The sequence below is a fragment of the Caretta caretta genome, chromosome 5 (genome assembly GCF_965140235.1).
Source record: "Caretta caretta isolate rCarCar2 chromosome 5, rCarCar1.hap1, whole genome shotgun sequence".
NCBI lineage: Eukaryota > Metazoa > Chordata > Testudines > Cheloniidae > Caretta > Caretta caretta.
In genome coordinates, this window is record NC_134210.1 from 129,792,761 (window position 1) to 129,819,181 (window position 26,421).

Sequence of the window (26,421 nt, forward strand, 5' to 3'; positions counted from 1 at the left end):
TACTGTTCACAAGTATTTATTGATGGAAACAGTAAATATAGTGCTTAAATGAACTTAACATAGCTAATTCAAGGCTTCAGATTTTGCTGAAGATGAAAATGAGGTCCAATGCAATTTGTTCATTTCAGTATAGACTCTTCACTGGCTGAAAGGGAAGAGAGAGTCAGGTTAGCTCACTGCTCTACAATGCAAACACATCACAGATATATCAAAGCCTCTGTGAAGAAAAAGATGACCTCTTTAAAAAAAAAATCTTTGAAAATTGCCAGTTCTCCCTAACCAGCTTTTAGCAAATGATTTTGCATTTTCCTTGTGTTCACTCTGAAGCTGTTTGGTTTAAAGTTTCAATGTTTCAAAAATTCAGCGTTTCAAATACAGACACTCCCAAAGTGTAGTCTGTGCATAGGGCCACATGCTGCTGACTCTCTTCACTTCTAGTAGCTAACCTGCATTCAGTGAGCCAATAATATATGGAAAACTAACATTTAAATATTTAATGCAAGTAACTGCTCTCCTTACCACAGGGATGTTAGGCAATTGTTAATGGGAAGCAAGCAGTTTACCTATCTTCCCACTCTCCATTATGTAATCCATGATACACTTTATGAAAATGAAGGACTCTACCCTAAGAAAAAAGTCTGGTAACCTCTGTACTAATACAATGTGTGAGCTTTGAAGATTCATGCTCAGTCTCTCTGAAGGTGTTGCTACTCCCAGGAACACACTTCAACCAAATTTAAGTTTCGCGTACCTAAAATTCCATACAAGTCCCATTAGTTTTTTAAGTAGGCTGTTCCACAGCCAAGGCCAACCAACAGAGTCTGCAAGTGTTAAAAATAATTTTATGTACCCATTCCATTACTGCCTCTACATCCAGAATGTGAGAAGTAACTGGTGTTATTACACCAGTAAGTCAGAACTGACTTAGCACCTTCCTTCCTACTATTTAGCGCCCATTCTCACCTGGCATAATATAGATGTGAGAAGACAGTTAAAGTCTTGTGGGCAAAATTTCAGCTTATTCTTAATATCTGGTGCTTATTAGTACAAACTTAATATGAAGTGAAAACTGAGACACAGAACGAGAAGGATCTTGCCATCATCATCTAGTTCAGCCTGTCGTCTAATAAAAATCTTCCCAAAGAGAGTCTTCTTCAAATGAAAAAACTCAAAGTTTGATTATTTTATTCTCCTTACTTTAAATAAATTAAATAGGATTTATTAAACTATTTGCCTGTAATATAAAGACTTACTATTGAGTACTTGAAAATAACTAGTTTGTCACCCTTTCTGCTATTTAGGACTGTAAATGTACAGTGTTTGTACTGTGTTTCAGCTTGGACAACTACATTAAAATAGGTTTTTTTTGAGTTTTATTTTCTGATAATCATGCACTAACACACTGATATCTGTATTTTCCACCATGCTGGTATTAGTTTTAATAAAGACATTTAAATTAAAAGCCACATGTGAAAACATTTTCATCCATGTTCATCTAAGCCACTTGACGGTGTCTTTTTTTTTTTTTTTTAAAGCGGGTACCTTCAAACAGTATTTTTCTGTATACTTTTAGGGTACAGAATGGGTATGCTAACATTTAAAAAAAATACCTTCTGCCAATTCTTTTGCAATTCGTTCCAATTCTTCACGCTTCTTTTTCTCTTCACCTTCTATTCTCCTTTCCTCTTCAGCAACAGGCTTTAGGTAGTCTGTCATTGAACAAAAATGTTATTTACCCATAACCTTTTATCTAAGGCACTCTACACATAAGACTTTTAGAAACTACCTCCTCAATGGGAAAAAAAATCTCATTTAGCCAGTGGGACTTGGAAAATTTGCATACAACTGGCTCCAGTTTTAAGTTAATTATCACTAAATACTTTAGAATTTTGCATCTTTAAGTCAGTGAAAAAATACATTTCATCTTCCACAAGTGCAAACTTTTTGCCAGCTAATTAACAAGAGCTTAAGAAGCAACTATTTCTGCTCTACCCAAGGCATTTAATGTAGACTCATCATCCTAAAACGGAAGGACTTTGGCCTCATATACTTTTTTGTACCAGTGTAAATGCAGCAGTGCAAAAATCTTGTGTCAACATACTACACTGGTGTAAAACTACATTAACTCTTTACACCAGTGCAGTGTTAATACTGGGGCAGCTATAGTGATGCAACAAACCTCAACACTTAGGGCGACGGTTTTCAAACTTCATTGCACCGCGACCCACTTCTGACAACAAAAATTACTGTACAACCACAGGAGGGCAACTAAACCCTGAGCCCACCCAAGTCACACCATACCAGGTGGGGGGTGGCGGGGAAGCCCAAGGACTTCAGCCCCAGGCGGGGGGCCTGTAACCTGAGCCCTGCTGCCCAGGCTGAAGCCCTCAGGCTCGGCCTTCGACCCCAGGCTGTGGGGCTTGGGCAAGTCTAATGCCAGCCCTGGCAACCCCATTAAAAAGGGATCCTGACCCACAGTTTGAGAACCGTTGACTTAGAGTGCACAATGCCATACACGCCAGTGCTGTCGAGGACTTATGGCTCATCTCTACAGTGTTCTTTTTGTGAACTAGTGACTTAACTAAGATAAAAAACTGATTTAGTCAAAGTGGTTCAATCCTCTATTTCAGGCAGTTTTGCATAGGTTACTCAAATGCCAATCTCTGATCGGCCAGTGATAACAGCCTCCCTCACCAGTTAGGTTTTCAAACAAGCACCTTTGTGCTATTCTCCTCTCCTATGCTGCTCTTGGGAGAAGCTTCCTGAAAAACATCTTCAAAGCGACCTCACATTCCTCCTTCAGGCTTTTCTTTGCCATGCCTAAATTTAATACTAACAAGAACTTTATGCACATGCCAGACAACATGCTCACCAATTTCAAGGTGCCACACAATATATATAATTAAAAGCTTAATATTTTGTATATCCTCATGTATGCTCACTTTACTATTCAAGACATCAAACTAAGTAGACAAATTACCAACAAATGTTTAATTATACCTAATCTTTTTTCTATTGACTGGATTTAGCAAATATAATCCCAAATACACCAGCATCATTAAAGACTAATAAACTTCTGACTGATAACTTATGTAATTTCAAAGTTTATACTCAAATAAAAATGATAATAAATTGTTTTTATATTCAAGATGAAAAGAAAAGGTGGATGAAGTAATTTCTTTTATTGGACCAACTTCAGGTCACTAAAAAAGAGCTCTGTGTAGCTCAAAAGCTTGTCTATTTCACCAACAGAAGTTGGTCCAATAAAATATATTATCTCACCCATCTTGTCTGTCTCATCTGGGACCAACACAATTACAACACTGCAAAGAAATGAAAACACAGACTTATGTCTTATTCTGCTAATCACACTAGGAACTGATTGGTCAAAATAGACAGTCACAGAGTTTAAGGCCGGAAGGGACTACCAAATCATCTAACCTCCTATACGTCAGAGACCACCAGAATATAGCAGGGTCTTAGATATTAGTGGCCAGTGAGTGAAATTTAATAGTTTCTCCTGCAGCAATAAACGCAGTTTTGGCACTTACCATATCGCTTCTTCCCGTAGAGCATCCCAATCAGTAGGGCCGAGTACCTGGTGAACTGCCGAAGGAAGGAAATACTTTATTTTGCATACAGAGAGGGATGCTGGTTTTCCGGCTGTAGGACAGTGGAACAAGCTAGATGGTACCTGCGGCTTGGGTAGCTGAGATCCCAGGCACCACACGCCACTGGGAGGAGGAATAGGTACCAGCCCAGGGCTGGCCCCACCTTAAAGCGTGGCTCAGGAGGGTTTCCTCCAGGCCAGCCCGGCTCAGCCCAGCCCAGATACCAACCCTGAGCTCGCAGCGCCAGGTGTAGTGTAGTAAATTGCTCTGCATAGGAATGTGCTACTTACAGTGTACTGAGCATGCTCAGTACATCTGCTGAAGCCACTGCCCTTCACCCTGTCCTTATTAGCCTTAAGATTCTGGGGACTGCTTTTGACAGGGGTTAAAAAGTGGCAAAGGGGGTGAATCGGAGCTGGGGGTGGCCAGGGTCTGAGCAGGGGGTGGAAATGTACTGGTCGGGGGGTCAAGCAGCTGGAGGCAGCATTAGGAGAGAGGCTAAATGGCAAAATCAGGAATGAGGGGAGGAAGAGGCGGAGTTAAGCCCAGGGCTGAGGCGCTGGCAGAGAGTGACAGGGGGCAAAACCTGGCACAGGGAGGGGCACAGGGGGTAGCAGTTACCCCAGTGAGACTGAGACACTAGTACTTGAAAAGTTTGTTGGGGGGAGGAGGAAGAGGCTTTTTTATTTGATCCAAATGGCTTTTTTGTATGGTCACACAAACTGAGCATGCTCAGTAACATCTGCTGAAGCCACTGCCCTTCACCCTGTCCTTATTGACCGTAAAAATTCTGCTGACTGCTATTTACAAGAGTTAAAAAGGGGCAAAGGGGGCGAATCGGAGCAGAGGGGTGGCCAGGGTCTGAGCAGGGGCAGAAATTGACTGTTCGGGGGGTTAAGCAGCTGGAGGCAGCATTAGGAGAGGGGCTAAAGGGCAAAAATCAGGGATGGGGGGGGAGGAGCAGGAGTTAGGCTCGTGGTGAGGTGCTGGCAGAGGGTAAAACCTGGCACAGGCAGGGGCACAGGGGGTAACGGTTACCCCAGCGGGACTGAGACATCAGTGTTTGCAAAAATGGTGGGGGGCAAAGGGGCTTTTTTATTTCCCCTCTCACAGACAGCACCTCTCAGCATCAGCTTCCCAAGGCTGGGTTCTTAAAGGCACAGGCATTCCTATGTCTAATCTATGCAGTTCCTCTTTGTCTGATCTAACCTACTGAGGCTATGTTTGCACCAGTGGTTCTCAAAGCTGGTCCGCCGCTTGTTCAGGGAAAGCCCCTGGTGGGCCGGACCGGTTTGTTTACCTGCCAGGTCCGCAAGTTTGACTGATCATGGCTCCCATTGGCTGCGGTTCGCCGCTCCAGGCTAATGGGGGCTGCGGGAAGCGGCACGGGCCAAGGGTAGCAGGTAGCACGGTCCTACAGATAGCATTTTCACACACACAAATGCTTGTAAGAAACTGCAAACTGTAGGGATGTGCTGCTACCTGTAACACTGCAATCTGATGAAGCTAATTCCTACAGATACCTATGGTGAGAGAAACTGCTATGTGAGACTGTTATCTGTAGGAATTAGCTACATAAGATTGCAGTGTTTCAGGTAGCAGAACATCCCTACAGTTTGCTGTTTCTTACACATGTGTGTGAAAATGCTATCTGTAGGACTGTGCTACCTGCAGCAGTGGCAGGTCCTACTTTGCTAAAAAAGGATATCTGATGTAGGTAATTCAAGCAGTCTCACATGTAAAAACCAAAACGATAGCTTTCTTTAACAGTGTAACAAGCCTTGTGGATGGGGGGTGGGGGGGAAGAGTGGTCATCTTGCCTTTAGTAAGGCTTTTTGATACAGTCTCCCATGACTTTCTCAAAAACAAACTATGGAAATGCAAACTAGCTAAAATATGATCGGTGCAAAACTAGTTGGAAAACAGTTCTGACAGTAGTTATCAGTGATTCACAGGCTGAAAGAGCATAATGAGTGGAGTTCTCCAGAGAATAGTTCTGGATAAAGTTTCTATTCAAAATCTTAATCAATGATTGAGATAATGGCACAGAGAGTACACTTATAAAGTTTGTGAATGATAACAAGCTGCACACATACAAAATGGGACATGACTTCCTAGGAAGGAGTATTGTGGAAGGGGATCTAGGGGGTCCTAGTGGACCACAAACTGAATATGAGTGACCAGTGTAACGCTGCTGCAAAAACCAGATCATCACTCTGGGATGTCCACTCTACTCTGCGCTTATTAGGCCTCAACTGGAGTATTGTGTCCAGTTGTGGGCACCACATTTCAGGAAAGATGTGGTCAAATTGGAGAAAGTTCAGAAAAAAAAAATTAAGATTAGAAAACATGACCTATAAGGAAAAATTGAAGCATGATAACAGTTTTCAAGTATGTAAGAATCAAGTAGCATCTTTTCACAAAAGCTGCTTCTTACAATCTAGATGTACAAATAATTTCTACACGTCACAATTTCACACACAGTACAGTGCAAGAAGCTGCTACCTGTAGGGATTTGATACATCGGGTAGCCGTTTACTACCATAGCAGTTTCTTACCGTCTAGCGTATCAGTAACTGCTACCAGTAGCACATTCGTACACGGAGCAGTTTACTACGCGGCAGAGACCGGCCCCCGCCCGCTAACGGACGACGGGGGCGCGGAGGCGGCGCCAAGGCCGGCCCGTTTCCCCGGATTGAAGAGGCGCCCAGCGCCGGCCGGGCCCGCAGCCAGGAGGCGGTTCAGAGACACGAACTAAGGCAGCGGGGGAGGGGCCGGCGCAGCCCGATCTGGGCCGATCCCCCGCGAGGCCCAGCTCTGACCTCCCCCAGGGTCACCTTCCCCCGCCCGGACCTGGCCTGGCCCGGCCCGGCTCCGCCCCAGGGGGCTGGCGGGGCCGAGGGAGCCGGTTCGAGCCCCAGCAGCCCCGGACAACGCGTCCAGCCCCATTACCTTGATGAGCGGCGACACCTGCACCGGAGGAACCATCTCGTTGAAACCGGAAGGAGCCGGAAGTGACGTTCAAAGAGAGCCCACCCCCGCGGAGAATTACGGGAACGTGGAGGCGAAGGAAGGAAGGAAGGTGTGTGCGCGCGCGGGTGCGCGCGCGTGCGAGACAAACAAAGGCGCGTGCAGGGCTGCTGGGAGCGAGGGTGATTCTCCCTTCTTGGAGCGGGCGGGTTTGCCTAGCTCCGCCCCCAGCGCCTCACAACGAGGCGGCAACCTGCTCCTTCCCCTGCGCTTGCCCGGTAGAGCAGCACAGGGCGAGGGCGGTGGCGGGGCAGCCTGAGAGGGGGAGCGTCCCGCCCCGGCCAGCGTGCAGAGCCGTTAGCCGGGCGCAGCGGGCGCGAAGGAACGTTAGTGGGGGCACAAGCTGCGCCTGCGGCGGAGGTCCCCGCACCCCCGAAACCTCCTGCGTCACCCGCCCCCGACAGGCTTACCCAGGCAACTGACTCACACGCACCAGAGTCCCACTTCCGCGGCGCTTGCACGTCACACACACGCCTGGCACACTTGCACGCCTGCCACACGCACACCAGAGCCCCCCGACACTTGCACGTCACACGCATACACACAAGACCTCTCATGCTTCCACGTGTCACAGCAGTTTTGAACACTAGGCCCTGGCCACTTCTGCTGTTTAACAGTTTACCCAGGCCCTGAATCTAGGGTGACCAGGCGTCCCGATTTTTAGGTCTTTGTCCCGCAGCGTGGGGTGTGTGTGGGTGTGTGTTGCTTCGGCAACTCCGGCCGCTTTTTTTCCCCCTTCTCCCATGTGTCCCGATATTTTCTCCGTTTAATCTGGTCACCCTTCCTGAATCCCACGGTGGCAGTGGCCACCTCTGCCCTGCTTATCAGTCACTCCCCTGGGCACCTCTTCTGGGCAGGGAAAACAACAGAGGGCTTGCGTCTGACATGGTGTGTGTGTGCCAAGGACATGGAGTGCAGGGTCACAACCCACTTACTTTGTGATGTGTGCAAATAAGGGAAGGTATATTCATCACCTACACACAGAAGGGTATCGTGTCACATAAAATCACCAGATTTCCAGAACTGCGCCTGCTAAATGGCTGAGAAAGTTCATTACTGAGGTGGGACTCTGGTGTGTGTGTGGCAGGCGTGCAAGTGTGCCAGGCGTGTGTGTGACGTGCAAGCGCCGCGGAAGTGGGACTCTGGTGCGTGTGAGTCAGTTGCCTGGGTAAGCCTGTCGGGGGCGGGTGACGCAGGAGGTTTCGGGGGTGCGGGGACCTCCGCCGCAGGCGCAGCTTGTGGCCCCACTAACGTTCCTTCGCGCCCGCTGCGCCCGGTGACCTCATGTAGTAACAATCAGCCAGTATTTTTCATTCATTTATTTTTCTTTATCTCTACACTCCTTTTATTCTATATGAAAGAAATTCTAGGTGACTTTTAAAAAAAATATTAAATATATAAAACCTGTTCCTGCAGCAGCTCTCTTAGTTTGAATTACCAACGGTGTGATGACATGCTAAAACAGTTAAGCTCTATTCCAAATGCCATTGAATCTAGAGTTGCAGATGAGCGAGAAAATCAGAAAAGAATCAAACTGAATGTATTGTCCCCAACTTGAAGAAGTACTGTATGAACTCCATCTACAGACATTTTTATTTAAATGACAAACAAAACATGTTTAGAAGTGTTTCCCTTTGGTGCCAGGTTTCAGAGGGGTAGCTGTGTTAGTCTGTATCAGCAAAAACAAGGAGGAGGCCTTGTGGCACTTTAGAGACTAACAAATTAATCTGGGCATAAGCTTTCGTGGGCTAAAACCCACTTCATCAGATTCAACCCTTTGGTGCCTACTCCTGCATTGTGAACTACTAACACAGACCAGCATAGCTGTACAGGGTATCCATTGCAGAATTGAAGTCTAACTTACATATTGTGGAAGGCACATGTATATTATAAGAAAGTGTAGTATATTAGAAACTTTTTTGTGTCTTAGTCTAGCGTGCCACATTATCTGTGAAAGAAGCAGTCTCTCTCATCTCATCTCTCAGTAGAAGAGGCAGCTGCAAACACAACATTTGCTAATTATGCTGTATTCTGATATTCTCTGAGGGCCCTGGTTTAAGGACTGGTGTGTTATCTTTAGATTTTGCCATTCCATGCTTCCTGCTGATCCAACGTAAGAAACTATTTTTAAATAAAGTCCTCTTAAAAATCATCTCACTATACATTCTTAGCTTGGCTTGAGGGAAAGCTAGACTGATTACATAGTTCCTTGTACAATTTCATAATAATTATGTTAATTAAGAACAGATAAAAGCAAAATGTCTCTCATTAACAGTTACTTTGGATAGTTTATATTTTCATTTTAAAAAGCTTTATCCTGTGATTTCTAGGGAAATGTTCAGATAGCTATATTAAAATATACAAAAACCCTACAATTATATATTTATATCTACAACTTAATTTCATATTGTTTCAAGAACCTCTAATGCATGCTGGAATTATATTTTAAAATCCTCTTTATGCCTTTTTGTTTACCTTTTTCAGACCACCGCTAGAATCATTTAAATATTTTCTGTGCAATGGGTTGTGAAAGTCAAGTAAACAGAATAAGAATGAATTAGCCCTTTGCTGTGAGGCACTATTGGAGTCCTGCCAATTAGAGTTCCCATAGAGTTCTTCAATACAGCACAAGTTAACTATACCACCCATAACATTTATTTCCCTTTGTAAATTTATGTCTTCAACCTGGCTGGAAGTTCAAGATATTTTTTCTAAACTTTTTTTACTTACATTTATTTAAACTAACATGAGTTTAAAATGGAGGTGTCAAATCACATTTTTGCATAATGGAAATGTGCAACCTATTTGTGTGTGTAGGGGCAATGTAAGTTATTTACATAGTTCCCTTCTCACTTTTGAAGATACTTCAAAGGGGAGCAAAACCTCAAGGGAGCAGCTGCATTTTCCCATTGTGGTGGCAGCAGACCTGATTTTCTATTGTACTGCACCCTGGTGTAGTCATTCTCATGAAGCGCTGGTGTAGATGACAAACAGGTTCAGGGCAAAGGAGAATCAGGCTCAGCATTTCCTACTTCTGTCCCATAAAACAAGAACAAAATTATACTTGATGAAATTAAAGCGCAACAAGTTTAGAATGGATAAAAGAAATGACTGCTACACATAATGTAGAATTAAGCTGTGAAACCCTCTGTCAATATTGTTGCAACAAAATGTTTAAAATATTAGATATTTTTATAAATAGGAATGGCATCTGCAGATATATAAACTAGATTATCAAATCAAAGAGCTCTCACTGAATCAAGGCATAAGCTGGTCACTAGTTAGGTTCAGGAAGAAATATCCCCCCCCTGTGGAATAGATCATGTAGTTAGATGAAAGCACACCACCACATCTTTCTCTGAAGCGCTGCCATAAATCACTGAAAAATAATGGGCTAGATGGACTGTTGATCTGTTACTGTATGACAATACCTATGTTCTTCACAATGTACACAGCTTAGAATGTCCTGTTATAAACTGTACCCTGGATGTACTGCAACTTTGGTAAAATTCAACTTATGTTTTTCTCCTATGCTCTTGGGAGGCAATCCTCAGTCCATGAACCAGCCTGAATAGCTGGGCTAAGGCTGTAGGGGAGTCATGGTGGGAAAAGGGAAGCTTGTCCCTGCCACAAGTCTGCAGAGCTGCTAGGGAAGGCTACTTCAGCCCTCCTCGAGACAAGAGCAGTGGAGCATACAGAAACCAGTCCTGTCACCCCATCACCCTCAAGATCCCACCCTGAGTGATCGTGCACGTGAAGCCTTTAGCTGACTCAATTCCACAAGGTGCACGTGAAGCCTTTAGCTGACTCAATTCCACAAGAGAGATCCATGGCCTTTAGAATCCACCCCCTCTATGGAACAATGGAACTGCACTGCCACAGAGGCAGGGGCCTGATTCACTCCTCGCAGAACATGAGAAATACTAATGTTCCCAGTACTGCTTTTAAAACCTACTGACAAAATATTTAATAGAGCTATATAGCTTTACTGATACCTTGAGAACAGAGCACTATTCTTTTTTCCCCAATAAATATCAATACTAAGTTTCCAGTAAAAATAAAGTTACGGGCAAAATTAGGCAAAGGTCAAGTTATGTATAAAAATATCCCCCAAAGCACCCACTGTCTTGAGAGGACATGGATAACTCTCTAACCAGTAATTTAATTATTTCTCTCTCTTTTAGATATTTGCATGCACAGAGTTGATGCACTATTTTGATTTCCAGAGTGTATTTGAATGCTAACTAATGATAATATAAAATGAAATTAATTTAATTGACATTTCACAGGTAATTTCACACTAGGCTTAGTTCACTCAAAAACCTTGGATACGTGAATTGTATTTATCTTTTATGAAAGGATCAGTTCAGTTACAATCATGATTCTTTTATTTCTCACTTTAAAGCTGTTTCACAAAACACACTAACGTTTCATGGAGCTATGACTGATATTGTCACAGCATGTTTTTTAATGATGACTACTACATTTTTGAGCACTGAGGGTAGTGCTGAAAATGAAGTTGTATAGTTTACATTTAGTTATAGCTTTGAATGTCTTAAGATCATTTTTATATTTGTGTGTTGTATTTGTACAATTGGTATGTATTTTGTGTATCAATATGTTAGTTATATAATGGGAGCGGCCCCTTCAAAAATATGATTGGAGCAGGTGGAATGGGCTCTTGGAGGGACATGTGAGCATTGTGTGCTCTATGTCGAGAGGTCTGCATGTAGGTTGGTAGGAGGGAAGGCTTAATTTGCAGGAAACTCCTCCATCAAAAAGTCAGAACGAAAACAACAATTAAGTTCTTCAAAAATAAAAGTCCTCATTGAAGGTGTATGGCATGACATGATTATTTGTTTCTGATATCACCCGCAGCAACTTGCTGTATCTGTAAATAAACCATTCAAAAGATAAGGAATGCAACAGATCTGAAGGAGGAGAAAGGTAACAGTTTTCCAAAATAATTATTTTTAAAGTCTTTTAAATCCCATACTTCTGCAGTTAAGAGAGACATATATTTAGGAGAATCCAGAGAAATTTACCATTACTGAGTACAGCTGCTATGCAGTGTTATGTATAGTAACATCATAGTGTGCTACCATCACTATTTTAGCTCATCACTGGTAATCTAGACAGCAGATCACTTAAGGAGATTTCAAGTATAAGCAACAGTTGTTTATCCACTAGAGACCAGGGGATATGTTGGAAGTCTGTCCATGTATGGAGCAAGTCTTGTGAGCCAGAAGTTTGACATCTCCTTTGGGACATGCTAGCTGCAAAGATTAGCCCCACCCCTCCCTAGGAGAGGCACTTTATAATGTAAGATTCCCAAAGACAGCAAGGCACAGCAGCTCTCTCCAGTAACGATGGTAAGTTCAACCCATGTGGGAAACCATGGTTCTGGTGGGAGACCAGGGCATTTATCTGCATGATACTCCTAGGAAAAGGACTATGATTTGAGAGAGAGCATTGTGTTTGCAGTAATTTTGAAATCTAAAGTATGAATGTTTAAGAGTAGTATCTTAGCAAAGAAAGAAAGTTTTAACTTATGTTTTGCTGTTCTTCAAGTATTAATTGGAGCGTGTATTTCAGAAGAACAATGGAGTAAATGATATATTTATTCTTTCCCAGTGTAGATCAAAATTATTCTTTCATCTCTTTTCAGGCTAGCAGAAAAACCAAAAAGAAGGAAGGTGGTGCCAAACGTGCTCAGAGAGCATCTTCTAATGTCTTCTCCAACTTTGAGCAGACACAGATCCAAGAATTTAAGGAAGTAAGACAATATAGGAGGTGTATATATTTGAATGAGACAGGTCACAGATACAGAATTGGGACCTGAATTTCTCAAAGGTTGTACATGTTCAGAAATGGGTTCTAGTCAGCTTGTTATATAAAGCACATTCATTAACTGACTTAAGAGTTAAACAGGGTGGGATGGATTCTGGTCTGTGCCTTTGGTTCAGACCTCTCTCCACATAATATGAGGATATCCTGTGTCTTTGTCTCTGCCAGAGCAACAATTCATATCGTGTGCAGTGGTACTTAATGGCTTCAGCAATGCACTTAGCTCTTGGTTGGGAGTAGCCTTGTGCTGTCTTATCTCCATCAGAACAACCATGATCAACACAGATCAATCACAAAGGATTTTCCACGGTACCTGACATGTTACACACAGTGCTCAGCAAGCAGATATGGAGTGGGGAAAGGCAGATGAGCCAAGAAACAGGTGCCGCATGTACCTCCTCACTGCCAGCAACAAGAAAAAGTTAAGGAACAGGAAAGAGTGTTAAATAGAGTCATAGCCACAATATAATCATGAGCATGCTCAGAATATAACATTTGTGTCACATTGTTGTATTACCATGCAATGATACTGAGACGCAACAACAAAACACAATGTCTAAACATCAGTATGACTGTCTTCTGGTTCTCAGAGTCTGTTCAATGATCAAGTGGCTCTCCAGCAATCCAAAGTTGAGTAATATTGTTCTGAAAAATATTCAGCACCCTAGTATAAGAGTTGTTTTAAAAAGAATTCATACTCACTTTACACTTATTATTAAAAGAGAGGGATTTGCAGTTTAAAGTCTGATTAAGAGACAAAACAAAACCATCACTTTTTAGTACGTAATGAAATGAAAATATGAAATATGACAAGTAAAAGCTTAGCACGCTGGGCATACACATTTTTCATGTAACTTTTTACTAAAGAATGTGTATTTACTGTAAAAAAATAATAGGGAAATACAGTTCCCTCTTAGTTCAAACTTGTATTTGAACACAGGTACACATAAAGCTTTTCTAAAGCTATAACAGATAAAACCATGAATATATTATGTGTATATTTATTCTGTCATGTAGGCTTTCACATTAATTGATCAGAACAGAGATGGATTCATAGATAAAGAAGACTTGAAAGATATCTATGCTTCTTTGGGTAAGTACACTAGAGCAGAGATATACTTTACTAATGTACACTTACTCACTTTAAACTCATAGTTGTAAGTGCTAAGTGGTGGACTATTTAACATGGTAAATATTTGAATTTGTAGACCTGATAGAGACAGAACATACCCAGAGCTCCAGAGACCCAACACCTTTTAACTTTGGAAGCAGATGGGATTGTAAACTGAATTCCAGTTTCTCAGTTTACTCCTGTCTCTGTTAGGCCAAATTCTACAGTAATTTCTCCAAACACTGTATCAGGATTGTGATAGTGTCACACTATTAGTGCAGAAAATTGAAGGTTTCTTTTTAAAATGTTGAAGTATTTTAGGACTATAACTCCCACATTTTCCATAATATTTGAGCTCCACTAACCTATCCTTAGAAACCCCTCCCCCCTTTAAAAAAGAGTGAATTAATATATTTTACGGCCAGAAGGGACAGCTATGATCATCTGGTCTGATTTCTTGCATGACACAGGCTACAGAACCTCACCCAGTGATTCCTGCATAAAGCCCATAATTTCTGGTTGAGCTATAGCATCTCTTCGAGAAATGATTGGAAGACTGCAAGTGATGGAGAATCCATTCCATCACTACCTAAGTTGTTCCCATGGGTAATTACCGTCACTAGCCAAAAAAATTGCATCTTTTAAATTTGTCTAGCCTCAGTTTCCAACGATTTTTCTGCTAGATTAAAGAGCCATCTACTGTAAGGAGGAAAGTCCTATGAAACTTGCATGCATGTGTTACCTAAAACCAATCCATTTTCCATACTCTCCCTTTCAGCCTCTTTTGTTTTTTCTAGTTGACACCTGCAGATCTGGTTGGTGGTCATTAGTGGTGCCTCATGTATACATTTTCCCCATAATCATCCTGTACCTGAAAGGCATGATTTGTACAGCCATACAGCTTTATCAACTCCTTTTGACAGATTTTTGCAGCTCTTCTTTTCAGAAGCCAACTACAGCTATTGAACTCCATTCCCCACCCACTACAAAGTGATTCCCTACATTTGGCCAAGACTGACTTTGTAGAGCATTAGCAGTGCTATGGTACTAAAGTCATTTATCCAATCATAGAATATCAGAGTTGGAAGGGTCCTCAGGAGGTCATCTAGTCCAACCCCCTGCTCAAAGCAGGACTAATCCCCAATTTTTTTTTTTGCACCAGATCCCTAAATGGCCCCCTCAGGGATTGAACTCACAACCCTGGGTTTAGCAGACTAATGCTCAAACCACTAAGCTATCCCTCCCCCAGAGGGGATTCTATTTAAAGAATTGTAGAAAGTTACAAAGCAAAATAAAGAAAATAAGTGGAAAGCTGTCTTGAAATGATTAAACTATTTTGGGGGGCAATTATACAGTGAGTACATGTTGGTAAAGGTGCCTAGAACCAAAGATGGGTGCTTTGTCTATTATAACTCTAAATAGTATGGGTATTTGTACACTGAAAGACCTTTTCCTTTAATTTAGGTAAAACAAATGTAAAAGATGAGGAGCTAGAATCCATGCTCAAGGAAGCCACTGGACCCATTAATTTCACAATGTTTTTGAATCTCTTTGGAGCAAAGTTACTTGGTGAGTTTAATACTATCTATATCAGGGGTGGGCAAACTTTTTGGTCTGAGGGCCACATCTGGGAATAGAAATTGTATGGCAGGCCATGAATGCTCACAAAATTGGGGTTGGGGTGCGGGCTCTGGGGTGGGGATGGGGATGAGGAGTTTGGGATGTAGGAGAGTGCTTCAGGTTGGGACCGAGGGATTCAGAGAGCGAGAGGGAGATCAGGGCTAGGGCCTGGGTGCAGGAAGGGGTGCAAGTTCTGGCTGGGGGTGCAGGCTCTGGGGTGGGGCTGGGGAGAGGTTTGGGGTGCAGGAGGATGCTCTGGGCTGGGAGTGAGGGGTTTGGAGAGCGGGAGGGGGATCAGGGCTGGGACAGGGGATTGGGGTGTGGGGAGAGGTGCAGGCTCTGAGCGGCGCATACCTAAGCGGCTTCCAGAAGCAGTGGTATGTCCCCTCTCTGGCTCCTACGTGGAGGTGTGACCAGGCAGCTCTGAACGCTGCCCCATCCGCAGGCACTGCCCCTGCAGCTCCCATTAGCGCGCCAAAGGGGGCCATTGGCGCACGTAGGAGCCGGAGTGGGGCCATGCTGCAGCTTCTGGGAGCCGTGTGGTGCAGCCCCCCAACCCTGCGCCCTGACTGGAGCGCCGGAGTGGGACCAAGCCACATGGTGCGGCCCCTGGCTGGAGCGCCAGAGTGGGGCTGAGCTGCGTGGTGCGGCCCCCGACCCAGTGCCTCGGCTGGAGCGGGAAAAGCCCCAGACCCCGCTCCCCAGTGGGAGCTAATGGGCCGTAGTTTGCCCATCCCTGGTCTATATAGACCATTATTCAGAAGTTCCTTAGGGCATGTGTATAATACAGACTTATGTCAATCTCAGGTAGACTTACAGCCACTGCATCCTCACCAGGAGCACTTCCACCAACAGAAGAGGGGCAGTGTGGGGAGCTGAGAGCCAGGGCTCAGCTCTGCACAGCTCCCCGACAGGAGTCCAGCTGTCCCTCGGGCTCTCAGCTCCCCACTTCCAGCTGGGAACAGGGGCAGCTGCTCAGGCTTCTCAGCTCTCTGAGCAGGGAGCTGGGCAGGCACAGCCTGCTGGGAGCAAGGAGCTGGGGGCAGCTGGGCTATAGCTACCCCGCTTTCTTGTCAATTTCATGGCCCTGGAGCCATGAAATTGACAAGACAGCCAACAGCTCATGTAAGTAAGGCAGTGTAACTACACCAACATGAGCCCTATGCCTTTAGTGGAGGTGGAGTTATGTCAGTGTAGTAGGGCACTTATATTGGCGGGATAAGGCTGTAATGTGTACGCTGACATAATTAGGTTTGACGTAAGCTACTTTACTGTGTAGTGTAGTACACCAAGCCTTAATCCGAACCTCCCCATATGTCCAGTACCTTTTTGAAAAGGCTTTAATCATTTACTTCAACTTTACTGCTCATAGAACATTCTTAAGGTTGGTAATTCTAAATGATACTCAAAGCTCACCTGCATCAGAGATGTGAATAGGTATTTTTCAATTAAAATGTCTGGGCACGTAGCAAGAGTCAGTCCTTACTCCATGGCAATAATGACATGTATTTGAAAAGGAAATTAGTGATTAACATTGACATGATCCAGCTGACATCTGCTAGGAGATAGTGTTCGAACATGAGCTCCAGTTTTTGCCAAGTAATTCTTTAAGGTTTTAAGTTTTTTAACTGCTTGAAGGCAAATCTCTGTGAAACTTGTAATGCCATTTCGAGACCCTGGCAGAGTTTGCCCACCACTCGGGATGGCTCTAACTTCTTCTTAAACTGTCTTGCCATGCAACACTCTCTCCAGAGCAGACTCATCTATCCCCATTGTTGTTTCTTGGCTGCCACGCTGCTACTATAGCCATCCACCTCTGCTCCCTGGGGACTTCATAAAGCCTGTCAGCCCCAACCCCGCACTACACTTTAGACAAATACAACAGCTAAACATTAATATATAACAGCATCTGGGTTCTCAGCACTTTTGAAATATCTAACCAATTATTTAGACAACTAAGGATGGACTTGAGGCTATTTTTAGCTACCTATTTTTTTTTTTTAAATTGGCCTTGCAACTCTAATTTTTATTCTTTTTATTATTAATTTACACAATAGAATTTGCTCATATTTCTTAGGATATCAGACTGATTTTCAAAATAATGTATGTATATTGTTCCCTGACTAAATGCAAATTACACCACTGCCTGATATTACAGAGCGTGCTATAATTCAGTGAAGTCATATTGACCAGTAAACATGTCATTTCTTGAAGGACCATAGACTAATTTACACCTGAGCAGACACCAGAAATAAAAAGGTGACCTTCATTTGATGTCTCAAAGAGGATGTATACAGAAGAGGCAGTCTCCCCCTCTCTTTTAAAAAAGTCTTAACATTTTCACTCCCCCTTAAAATTGCTCAGTCAGCTTCATTTTTCTAATGGAATCCAAATACATTCTCTCATTTTTTCCTCCTCTAACACACCTCTATAGCTTTCAAATGCTGTTACGTGTAGAGACAGCACTTCCAGTACCATAGACCCATTGTACTACTGGGCCTGAGTACTGTTCTTGTGAAAGATTCCAACCAGTGGGAAATGTTTTATCAGCTGAGCCACACTGGCATCTGTTATTTTCTGCAGGTATGGATGGGGAAGAGACCATACTAAATGCATTCAAAATGTTTGATCCAGATGGTAAAGGACACATTCACAAAGACTAGTAAGTTTACTTCAAGTTTATCAAGCCTATCAAGAATCATGATAGTCACATTATAGTAGGCAGTTGAGATCTAAGTATTTTGGATTATGTTGAGAATTAACTGGTAAATTAACAGGTTTATTCATTCTTTTTCAGCTCACTAGCTTTATAATTTTCAAATGATATTTGTTAAATTAATAAAGTGCAGGAATAGAATGCAAGACCAGAGCAAATGAGTGACTTTGTAATAATGCCCAGGAAGATAATTACTAGTGCTTTTCCCCACTAAGCAAACCAGATACCGTTTAAAAACCTTATATTTGTCAGAAATTTTTCTGTGTTCCATACATTTGTACAAGTGGACAACACTGAATTAAACTGTTGTATATTCAGTGACAATAAAACTATTAAAATAGTTTTCCTGCAGGGATAAAGCGTGGCAAGTTTACTTTCCATTCTCCTCTCTAGGGAGCATGCCAGAGACATTTTCTGTTTTTTAAATATTAGCTTGCATATTTAAGCTGTTTGCATAAGAAGCATCTTGAACATTTGCAGATGGGTGTTTAGTGTTTTTCACTAATGCTCAAGTTCCTATGAGAGGCTAAATAAATTTCCTTTATTAGCACAGCATGAAAACCTGTAAGTAGTAAAACCCAGTGGGTGCTTAAACTCTGAACTGGATTTGTATATATCCTTTTACTTTCTCATTGTCTAAGTTTTAAATTATTCTTCCCTGTAACTTTTTTTTTAATTAATCTTGGGCTTTGTGGTATATAAACCTGAGACAAGTGAACTCCTCAGTCTCTCTCTCCCCCTCCGCACCGTACCACCCCCACTCCCCATCAGCTCCATATCTTCCTTTACATCCTTCTTAATCCTGCAAAGGGCAGTAGCATGACTCTTCTAGGGATGCTTTCCAGCCAGATGTAACAGTTCTCTTCTTGCTGCGACATATAGGTGATCCTGCCTTATCCCTGCTAGGGCTTGACTGCACACTGTTTTGCATGAGTTTAACTAGATCTGTATACCTAGTTAAACTGATGCAACCCCACTACAAATTGCTATAGCTGCATGCTTAAGTGTCTATATCAGGATACCTTGTGCCTGTAAATTTAAACTAATATTAGCCAGGTTTAAACCAGTACAAAGTTGTACTGTTTTAATTAAATTGGTATTAAAATGCATCATTAGTTAAAGCACTCCAGCTTTGTACATAGATTGGACCTAAGTCCAAACCTAAGGAATGAGTAGAGAACAGCTGCTTGGATTCACTCTAGGCAAGAGTCCTACCCTACTTTCTGCTCAAAGGACACTCACTGCCCTTCCAAACTGGTACTTACTGAGCTAAAACCACAACTGAACAGTGTGCAGGTGTTATCTAGTTGGGAATTAGCCAGCTGTCTAAAGGTAAACAATTTAACTACACAGTAAATAGAATGGTAGCAGAGGGTTTTTTTCTATAACTTAAATATTCCAAAGACAAGGTTGAAAAATAAAGTATTCTATAATTATTTCATTGTGAGGAACTGTGACTGTGCTATCCTTACCCTGACTTAGCGTCATCTAACTAATCTTCTCTCTGTGTCTGTTTTAACTAGCTTAAAACGCATGATGATGACACAGGCTGACAAATTCACTGCTGAAGAGGTTTGTATACTACAGTATCTGTCACTCAAGTGCATGTTGGTATATAATGACAGTTGCTTCCTAGAAAGGCAGCAAGACTATTCTGTTTAAAATAACGTCTCTTGGATGAGGGAAATGAGTGTTTTGAAATCCTTTTACTTAGTGGCTTTAGGAATTACCACTAACTCATTGTTACAACATTCACATTGTAGAGGCCTACTGAATTACTAGCTAACAGAGCATCATCTGTTTCAAGCTGTTAAATGCTATTAATTTTTCAAAATAATTCAGAAATAAGAATTTTAAGTTGGAAGTTTTAAGTTGGAAGTTGCTAAAAGACTGCTTTGGAAAAACATAATAATGTTCTTTTCTTTTAATGGTATACAGATAGACCAGATGTTCAAGAGTTCCCCTATTGATGCAGCAGGAAACTTGGATTATAAATCGTTCTGCTACACTATCACACATGGAGAGGAAAAGGAAGAATAAAGAGCGCACACTTGTTAGTTGCATTAAATTCTCACATTGGGTTAATAAATAAAAATCAGACTTTTTTTTACACAGCTATAGTGTTTTTTTTTATGCAGCTGTAGCTCAGTTACCCATTGCTCATGCAATTTAAAAATAGCTATGTCCTAGTCTCCATTACTTTGGAGGGCCCAAGGTGAAAACTGCACCTTTTGCCATGCTTTTTCATAGCAACAGTTTTGTTTTTGAGCTAACTCCATTCTACTTAGCCCATTGCAGAGACATTTCATTTCAAATTTATGCCAGGCAAAATAAAACAGAGAAAGACATGCTAGCTGATTGTTTGCATTTTCTAAGAACCTATCAATAGGTAGCTATTAATGGCACCTGCCTCTTTGTACACCGTGATAGGTAATTATAAAAGTGGCCATCATTATGGGATCACAGTTGCATTATGCTGAAGAGAGAGAACATTTGCAGAGGTCAGTCACACATTTGCTTGTTCCAGGCTGACTACTCTACTTTAGGGGCAAATGATGTTCTCTGGAGCAGTCAGTATTGCCAGAGCCACAACTTTCATCTTCCCCAAAAATGAACACACAACCCTACTGGTAAAGATTTTCCCTTCCAAGAAATAACTACTTATTTTTATATGGATTAAAAATGGATAACATTGTTTGGTATAGTCTTTCATTCTGAGTTGTCAATTTTCATTAGAGCAAAAGCAACATGTATAAAAACAATTAAGAGCTGTAATCCTCACTGATTTTGAGTAGAAACCTGCTGTAAAAAGGTGAAAAGAAAAGGAGTACTTGTGGCACCTTAGAGACTAACCAATTTATTTGAGCATAAGCTTTCGTGAGCTACAGCTCACTTCATCGGATGCATACTGTGGAAACGGCAGAAGATATTATATACACAGAGACCATGAAACAATACCTCCTCCCACCCCACTGTCCTGCTTATCTAAAGTGATCACTCTCCTTACAATGTGTATGAAAATCAAGGTGGGCCATTTCCAGCACAATCCAGGTTTTCTCACCCCCCACCCCCATACACACACAAACTCACTCTCCTGCTGGTAATAGTTCATCCAAAGTGATCACTCTCCTTACAATGTGCATGATAATCAAGGTGGGCCATTTCCAGCACAAATCCAGGTTTTCTCACCCCCCCCCCCACAAACTCACTCTCCTGTTTAAATTGAGACTTAAGCTAAGTCATTATGCAAGGTAGCCTATTTCCCCTTGTTTTTTCCTACCCCCCTCCCGACGTTTTGGTTAAACTTGGATTTGTGCTGGAAATGGCCCACCTTGATTATCATACACATTGTAAGGAGAGTGGTCAGTTTGGATGAGCTATTACCAGCAGGAGAGTGAGTTTGTGTGCGGGGGTGGGGTGAGAAAACCTGGATTTGTGCTGGAAATGGCCCACCTTGATTATCATGCACATTGTAGGGAGAGTAGTCACTTTGGATGAACTATTACCAGCAGGAGAGTGAGTTTGTGTGTGTATGGGGGTGGGGTTGAGAAAACCTGGATTTGTGCTAGAAATGGCCCACCTTGATTTTCATACACATTGTAAGGAGAGTGGTCACTTTGGATAAGCTATTACCAGCAGGAGAGCGAGTTTGTGTGTGTGGTTTTTGGAAAAAAGAGGGGGGGGGTGAGAAAACCTGGATTTGTGCTGGAAATGGCCCAACTTGATTATCATACACATTGTAAAGAGAGTGGTCACTTTGGATGGGCTATTACCAGCAGGAGAGTGAGTTTGTGTGTGTGTGGGGGGAGGGTGAGAAAACCTGGATTTGTGCTGGAAATGGTCCAACTTGATTTTCATACACATTGTAAGGAGAGTGATCACTTTAGATAAGCTATTACCAGCAGGAGAGTGGGGTGGGAGAAGGTATTGTTTCATGGTCTCTGTGTATATAATGTCTTCTGCAGTTTCCACAGTATGCATCCAATGAAGTGAGCTGTAGCTCACGAAAGCTTATGCTCAAATAAATTGGTTAGTCTCTAAGGTGCCACAAGTACTCCTTTTCTTTTTGCGAATACAGACTAACATGGCTGTTATTCTGAAACCTGTAAAAAGGTGGAGTTTAAACTATCCCATCTGCTTGAAAAGACATGGAGTCCATAGTTCCTGTTCATTTGAAAATGCAGCTTGTTTCATCAGAATTTACAAAAAGACACATCAGACCAATCTAACGCCAACTCTCTTCCCTCTTAAAGGAACTTTCACGTCAAGTTTGTCCCCAAATGTAGGGGTTTGGAAAATTAAGTTGAATCATACCTGAATGGCTAATTTTAATTGAGTATTGTAAACTGGGTTATAAGCAGAAAAATGCTCTCTGTGGAAGGGACTCTTAAATCGTTGCTAGCCACCAGTCTTCCAATATAATTGGGATTCAAAACAAAAGTGTTATTTAATCAACATGATTATGTGCGGCAGTGAGTTTATCTAGTTTAATTCACTGCTCTTTCAGAGCAGGAACAAAAACTGTTTGTATGACATGCTGCATTGGAGTGCAACTGCTTATTTTTCATACTAATCTTCAGTAACAGCCAGAGGTTAGGGGTCTATTACAGGAGTGGGCGGGTGCGATTCTGTTGCCTGCAATCTGCAGGAGGTCCGACTAGACGATCATGATGGTCCTTTCGGGCCTTAAAGTCTATGAACCTATGAGTCTAAACCATTTTATCTTTAAACTACTAAATCTAGCCTCACAGGAGAGTAAGGATTTCTTCAAATTTAGTGACAGGTTTCAGAGTAGCAGCCGTGTTAGTCTGTATCCGCAAAAAGAAAAGGAGTACTTGTGGCACCTTAGAGACTAACCAATTTATTTGAGCATAAGCTTTCGTGAGCTACAGCTCACTTCATCGGATGCATTCAGTGGAATTGAGCTGTAGCTCACGAAAGCTTATGCTCAAATAAATTTAGTCTCTAAGGTGCCGCAAGTACTCCTTTTCTTTTTTCAAATTTAGTGATGTTAGCATCAAAGCTTTACTGAACACAAATATTTTCTGCATTAGACCAGATTTGTATGCCCTGCTTCCTCATCTTCAAACTCTCCCTCTAATGCATAAGTAGACTTCTCACTTAAGTCCATGAGTTCACAAACATATAGGAGTACATGGCTCAAATTCATTTAACATCATTGGTGACTAGAGATAGTTGGCTGAAGGGGGAAAAGAATGGTTAAAGGAATATAAAAAGCAGCCTACAGATTCACCCTCTGGCCAAAACACATCAGTGTTCCAAGTAAATTTATCCCATTACATGAATTAAGACTCCAGTCCAAAGATGCTCAAGTTAAAGATGGAAAAATAATATTTTTCAAGACAATAAAAAACATATTCCCAATACATTGTTTTAATTGGAATCATCAGGTTTTGATTTAATCTGAACAGAAATACATTAGATGCTTTGATTTTTAACTGATCTGTAATTATTACAAATACGAAAACATCAATTGCATAGCAGCATTAAAATCAAACAGAACCAAACCTGCTTTTATCAGATCTCACACTGAACAGCAATATGCAACATAATACGCAATATGCAACATAATACACAACTCCACTGTAAGCCATTCACCTTACACCAGGTACAAAAAACCCCAAACAAAAATCCATAACAAACTGATATTCCTGAAGACACAACCCTTCAGAATAGGTTGCATAATACCAACTGCTACATTTTGGTACTAAAATGCACTATACTAAAAGGAGAAGTGCTTTCAAGGCAATTTGAACTGGACTAACTTTTTAAAGCGGTTTCAATAAGATTTATTCTCCTTATTTGCTATAGTGTTTAAGAGTAAACATGATTCCTCACATAGTTTTAAATAGAGCAGAAGTGTCAGGTACAGACATTACACAAGGCAAGCTAATGACTCTATCCAAGAGAAATATGTAGCCTGCAGATTTCTTCAGGGGAAAGGTGTACCTGTGGCACATGGCCCAAAGTAACAACTTAGTTCCACACATAGAAGAGGGTGGGGGAACTAACAGAAAGGAGTTCCCTTCCACCTAGGCACTGTAACTCCTCCTGCTGGGTCAGTTCCCTTTGTTCTCTCCTAGAGCTGTGCAGCCTATGGGAGTTATCATATTACCTCCCTGGGCAGCCTCTAAATAGGGAAAGGGTCAACTCCCTCACATACTGAGGAATTAGGTTAAGAACAGCAGCCATGTGCTCCCAGTATCCCCTAAATCATGTTTCCAGCTGCAGACTGTTGTCAGGGAGTTTCCCCTGGGGGCTAATAGGATAATGGAGAGAAGTGCAGAAACTTCTTTTTTCTCTGGCTGGCAGCTTTGTTTCAGAGCTGAAGACAAAGCTACTTCAGGTCCCACAGCTCTTAACATTCCTCCCAGGAGGAGGTGAATATGGCTGGTTCACACCCTGAAATAACTATTCACATGAATCCTGTCATGTTAAGAAATTTTTTTTTAGAAACAATAACATATGATTGACTTAATGAATTTGTGTTTGTGTTAGGGTAGTCTGGAAATATTGTGTATGGGCCACACATTCCCCTCCAGCCTGCACATGCTCAGCAGAGCAACCCAAAAGATGAGCAACTTTTGAAGTGCAGCCACAGGATTGGTGACTTTGCGGAAGGGCCAAGGGAGGTTAGCATTCTACATGGGTAGAACAAAGGTTTTTTGAGGATTCCCCCACCTGGATGCCGAGAGGGAGTCTCCTTCACAATTTCCAGCCCCCCTCCCTCTGCCTTCAATAGCAGCACAATCAGCTTCCAACCATTCTGCTGGTGGTTGCCATGTTACTAACTTTCAAATGTATGTCACAGCAACAGGTTAATGCTGCTTATCTTCTGATGTGCTTCTAGTACATTATCACTGCAGTAATGCTTCAAGTAGTACTTTTTCCTCATGGGTAGTCTGTTAAGGAGGGAGATCATGCTGTTCTTTGGCTCCTCCACTCACCCAAGTAATAGAATTACTTACATTTCTAAAAAAAAGGGACATGAAATCCTTTAGCTAAACATTAAAGATGCCCCAGTTATGGCCAACGTAGACTTTAGTATAGACCAGTCATCTACTATGTTAGAACAACACAAGTTAGAATTAGAAATAATGTTACAATTTCACATGTGCTGCATGGAAATCTATGAGAGTGTTTCAGCAGGAGACAAACATGTTTCCTCTTCATCTAACACTACACTCTTCCGTCTGGAGAGAGACAACACTGACTTCATAATTGCCAAAGAAATCCTGACAAGGATACGCAAGGCAAGGAAAGCAAATGGAACTACAATCTGCATGATGTGAAAAATCGCTGTGCTGAACTTACTTAACAAGCAGGTTAGAAAGAAAGCTCCAAGGCTGACACAAGGGTAGAGAGCAAGCTTAGCAAACATAAAAGCATGTTCCTTGCCGCCATACCTAGCCAAAGGATGCAAGGTTTCCCTTTCATGGAACAGAGCTGTAATCCATATAGCAAACTGAAAGATACTGGCAAAGAAAGTGATTACACAGCTGACCTGAATAGCTTCGATTTCATTGTGAGACTTCTCTGCAAATTCACTGGTCAGCTGGTAACCGAGAGGAAGCCCTCCAATGAAAGCCAATGAAAATGTGTTGAGCAGACCCATAAATCGAGTTGTTTTTGTTATGTAAAGAAAGAGCGAGTGGTGGACAAACCAGAGAAGACCAGTTGTTACAAAAGAGGCAAAGTAGGCAAGGAAGTTTGGTCCATATTCACTTAAAGCTTCAATGAGGCGGTCATGGAATCTGTCTTTAACTTCTTTGGAATCAGGGACATTGTCCTCACTGTTGAGAAAAAAGTTATTTTAGTTGGCATATTAGTGGTATAATGGTACAGTCTGAGAGCAGTAAGCATGTAGTTCCACTGTGGAGAGTAACTATGAATAACATCATAGGCTTCCAGGTTTATTGTGTTTCAGTGATCCCCCAGTTTGCAAGTTAAAAAGCAATTCTTATAATTGACTGCTCTGCAAATTCATCCTAGGATCTGAAAGCTTCCTGGATCGTGTAATATCAATGACAAAGTTCTCCAGCTGAGCTTCATTATCATTTCTCAAAAAGAAAAGGAGTACTTGTGGCACCTTAGAGACTAACCAATTTATTTGAGCATGAGCTTTCGTGAGCTACAGCTCACTTCATCGGATGCATACCGTGGATACTGCAGCAGACTTTATATACACACAGAAATCATGAAACAATACCTCCTCCCACCCCACTGTCCTGCTGGTAATAGCTTATCTAAAGTGATCATCAAGTTGGGCCATTTCCAGCACAAATCCAGGTTTTCTCACCCTCCACCCCCCGACACACAAACTCACTCTCCTGCTGGTAATAGCTCATCCAAAGTGACCACTCTCCCTACAATGTGCATGATAATCAAGGTGGGCCATTTCCAGCACAAATCCAGGTTTTCTCACCCCCCACCCCCATACACACACAAACTCACTCTCCTGCTGG

At 42.2% G+C, this 26,421-nt stretch overlaps 3 protein-coding genes and 1 long non-coding RNA gene across 8 annotated transcripts in view; 1 reads left to right on the forward strand and 3 right to left on the reverse strand.

Annotated features, from left to right (window-relative positions):
- Positions 1-6,685, reverse strand: ATP5ME (ATP synthase membrane subunit e). Its single transcript, XM_048851494.2, has 4 exons — positions 6,564-6,685; positions 3,552-3,606; positions 1,611-1,709; positions 1-145 (listed from the first exon to the last, which is right to left on the reverse strand). The coding sequence occupies exons 1-4, from the start codon at positions 6,597-6,599 to the stop codon at positions 120-122; spliced, it is 216 nt and encodes a 71-aa protein (XP_048707451.1). The 5' UTR covers positions 6,600-6,685; the 3' UTR covers positions 1-119.
- On the forward strand, positions 6,568-20,049 carry MYL5 (myosin light chain 5). 2 transcript variants are annotated; one of them, XM_075128889.1, is made up of 7 exons: positions 6,568-6,693; positions 12,310-12,417; positions 13,506-13,581; positions 15,064-15,168; positions 17,803-17,881; positions 19,459-19,507; positions 19,874-20,049. In XM_075128889.1, the coding sequence occupies exons 1-7, from the start codon at positions 6,568-6,570 to the stop codon at positions 19,973-19,975; spliced, it is 645 nt and encodes a 214-aa protein (XP_074984990.1). In that variant the 3' UTR covers positions 19,976-20,049. The 2 variants fall into 2 exon arrangements, with proteins under 2 accessions (XP_074984990.1, XP_048707450.1); XM_048851493.2 differs by lacking the exon at positions 6,568-6,693 and adding an exon at positions 11,644-12,013.
- On the reverse strand, positions 11,012-13,360 carry LOC142072237 (uncharacterized). The gene is made up of 2 exons (XR_012668678.1): positions 12,802-13,360; positions 11,012-11,532 (listed from the first exon to the last, which is right to left on the reverse strand). It is a non-coding gene; the product is annotated as an uncharacterized LOC142072237 (long non-coding RNA).
- A 3,275-nt stretch (positions 20,050-23,324) lies between the features above and the next one.
- The window catches only part of TMEM175 (transmembrane protein 175), a 51,076-nt gene continuing 47,979 nt past the window's right edge, over positions 23,325-26,421 (reverse strand). For all 4 annotated transcript variants that reach the window (XM_048851485.2, XM_048851484.2, XM_075128890.1 and 1 more), the window contains one exon: positions 23,325-25,749. In XM_048851485.2, coding sequence (XP_048707442.1) covers positions 25,086-25,749 — 664 coding nt within the window. In that variant the 3' untranslated portion in view covers positions 23,325-25,085. The remainder of the gene's footprint in view (positions 25,750-26,421) is intronic.